The 3,167-nt window shown below is 42.2% G+C and overlaps 1 protein-coding gene across 1 annotated transcript in view; it reads left to right on the top strand.

The window, feature by feature from the left end:
* Positions 1–433: 433 nt before the first annotated feature.
* C6 (complement component 6) overlaps positions 434–3,167 on the top strand; it is a 44,343-nt gene continuing 41,609 nt past the window's right edge. The window contains exons 1-2 of the mRNA XM_006774552.2: positions 434–629; positions 2,049–2,205. Coding sequence (XP_006774615.1) covers positions 487–629; positions 2,049–2,205 — 300 coding nt within the window. The 5' untranslated portion in view covers positions 434–486. The remainder of the gene's footprint in view (positions 630–2,048; positions 2,206–3,167) is intronic.

The raw sequence follows: 3,167 nt of genomic DNA, 5'->3' as shown, positions 1-3,167 counted from the left end.
CTTGCTTTAACAGGTTTCCAGGATGTCCGGACTGAATAGAACTTCCAGCAGAATGGTCCTAACTCAGTCCCCAGATCTAGAAAAGTAGGAAAAACTGAAGTGTACTTGAGGGTCCTCCACACAAAATGAGCAGTTGTTTTGAAAAGGATATGTTTATACAAGAATTCCCATTTTGGAATGGGAATGGGTTACAAATATATACTACATACTTTGCTTTGTAGCCTACCACTAACAATTCAGAGAAACGTCCTCCTACTGGGAATTGTAACCACAGAAATATATACCTTAAAAATCTTTAGAAATAGAATTTATACTCATGAACATGCAATTTAGGTGTTAACTTGCCTAAAGCAAGATGGGGAGACACCAGTATTTTCTAAGATAATATCTGAGTCTCTAACAGAATGATTTATAAAGGTTTACCCCCCGATGAGTCTTTGATGTGCACTCTATCACTGCTTTTCAGGGCCTGGAGGCTCTCAGAGCATGGCCAGACACTCTGTCTTGTGTTTCATCCTGCTGAGTGCCCTGATTGACAAGAGCCATGCCTGCTTCTGTGATCATTTCCCATGGACTGAGTGGTCCAGCTGCTCCAATACCTGCAATACTGGAATCCAAACCAGATCAAGGTGGGTGTGAGCTGTGCAACTTTGCTGTGTGCCCTGGGAAACCTCAAGGGCAGACTTAGCAATATCCAAAGGGCCACAGGAAGCAATGGGACAAAACTAGATGTCTCAAAATAAGAACTCATGAATTTGGAAGGAATTTGCGGTCTTTTCCACATAAGGTTGAATGGAAGTCTACTCTTGTTCTCTCCATAACATTGAGGAGTTTCAAATAAATTTAATTAAGAATCTGTGCAATATTTTCAGTTGGCTATTTACTTAAAATTGCTACTCAAGCTTTTTATTCAATCAGCATATAACTGCTCACCACCAGTGAGTGAGTTAATTACAGAGAATTTTCTGCTCATTAAACAGTCTAACATGAGCGTAACTGCACAGCAACGCTAGCTGCTACCTTGATTGTTGGCATGTACAAGAAGTAAGAAAACTGTGTCACATTTAGTAATTCAGTCTTTTTGCCAATTCCAACTACTTGTCCCAGTGGTGTTTTTTTAAATCTATGAGGTGTTTCTGTTCCCTGCAGATGCTCACATGACTTGAGGGAGAAAGACATGTGTTTAATGTGCTTTAGCTATGATAACACTTTTTAGACACTTTATTTTAGAAAACTCTTTTTTGCATATATATGGTGTGAGTCTCATTAAAAATAACCAATTGACTTCCACAATAAACCATCCGCCAAGTATGTAAAAACAGATTTGTTTAGAATATTCTCCTACTGAAGAGTCCCTCAATAGCTCTCTCACTGTGCACTAGTGAAGTTCAACAATAAATCCCGTTCTTCCCATCTGTGCCCTTCTCCAGCCCGTGTCACGGGCTCCTCCGGGGACATGCCGTGCTCCTCCACCTGTCCTCTTTGCACGGCCCTTCCCTCCACATGCTCTTCCCTTCATTGCCGGGAGAATTCACAAGAGCTTTTCAAGATGTATCTCTCCTGTCACTTCCTGTATCTCTCCTGTCACTTCCTGTATCTCTCCTGTCACTTCCTCTTTGACTGACTGGCCCCACACCACTCTGATTCCACCTCGATCATTGTACTTATTACACTGAGATCTTTTAAGCAATTTTCAGGAACTTTCTCTTTTCCTTTCTTTCCCAATCAGTCTCCTCCAGGAATTCCATCGGTGCCAGCTTCATAGTGAGTGACCTAACACTTAAAAGGACTTCATGCTTGGCTTACTACTCTATTGTCACTGTTTTAAATTCTTAATTTTTTAATAAGAACAGTCTCATCTGCCCTTTTTTATTCTGCCTTGGGCCTCATAAATTATGTACCTGGTCCTGAGTTCCATGAAATGGTTTTTCATGAAAGCCTTCTTTCCTTTTATTCACTATAGTCAATTCTCAGTGATATTTTCTTTATTGGGTTGGAGCCACGGTGATTAGACTAATTCTAAGGAGATTTTTTCTTCACTATTGCAGACAAGTAACAATAAATGAATACTATCTAAAGAACTCCTGTCACCAAATTTGTGTCTTCCGGGAATCCAGAGAGTGTAACTGGCAAGCATGTCCGATCAACTGCCTCCTGGGGGATTATGGACCATGGTCAGACTGTGACCCTTGTGTCGAAAAGCAGGTGGGTGATACGTGGACATATTCAGGAAATCGGAATCCCAATAAAAAGACTCAGGTTTCCAAAGGCTCAACCATCACCGAAATGCTGGATTCCTTCAAATAAACCTTCCCACCTTCTATTGAGGAAAAATTTTATTGAGCAATTATTAAGGGCCAGGGGGTTCATTTCACATGTTTCACTGTTGTATGACCACCAAGAGGAAATTCTGCCACCAGGACCTGTGTCGCAACTGCCCAGTTCTGTGCCCTCTGAGAACACGGGAAGCAAAAGCAGACCCTAGAAAATGAGGATTTCAGTCCATGGTTTAAAATCAGACAGAAATCTGGAACATTAGCCAGAAGCCTGATTCCTTGCCCTTCCTCTTAATTCCCTCTCCCTATGGGAAAGTCCCTCCATTTGTTTACTGTTCCCATTGCAATATTTACCTTCCCCGAGCTTGTTCCTGTAAGGGCATTGCCCGTGTGGACCCAGCAGATGCTGAGCATTCACATATAAGAGAAAAAAAAGAAACTCAGTCCCCTCTCTGAGCTGAACTGTTCTAGGTCCTGTCCGTGCATCACCTGATTCAAACTTCACCCCACATTGTGCTTTTCTCCCCGTGTTACAGATGAGGATGTTGTGGCTCATTGGGAGCTAAGTAATTTGCCCAAGAATACATCACTAGTGGATATAGGAGCTGCATTCTGAACTCAAACTTTCCTGACACCCAAGTCAGTACTTTTCAATGCTGTCATAATTCTGTCCTTCCCTGACTCTGTTCTACTACTCACCATTTAAAACTGTTTAACTTTAAAGCATAGCCCAGCCAGTGTGGCTCAGTTGGTTGAATGCATCTCACACTCAGGAGTTTGCCAGTTTGATTTTTGGGTCAGAGCACATGCCCAGGTTGCAGGCTTGAGCCCTAGTAAGGGGCATGCAGGAGGCAGCTGATTGATGTTTCTATCTTTCTCTCCCTCTCCCTT

The sequence above is a fragment of the Myotis davidii genome, unplaced genomic scaffold, assembly GCF_000327345.1.
Source record: "Myotis davidii unplaced genomic scaffold, ASM32734v1 scaffold348, whole genome shotgun sequence".
Lineage (NCBI taxonomy): Eukaryota > Metazoa > Chordata > Mammalia > Chiroptera > Vespertilionidae > Myotis > Myotis davidii.
The sequence above is the reverse complement of the archived record's forward strand: the minus strand, read 5'-3'. Positions and strand labels throughout refer to the sequence as shown.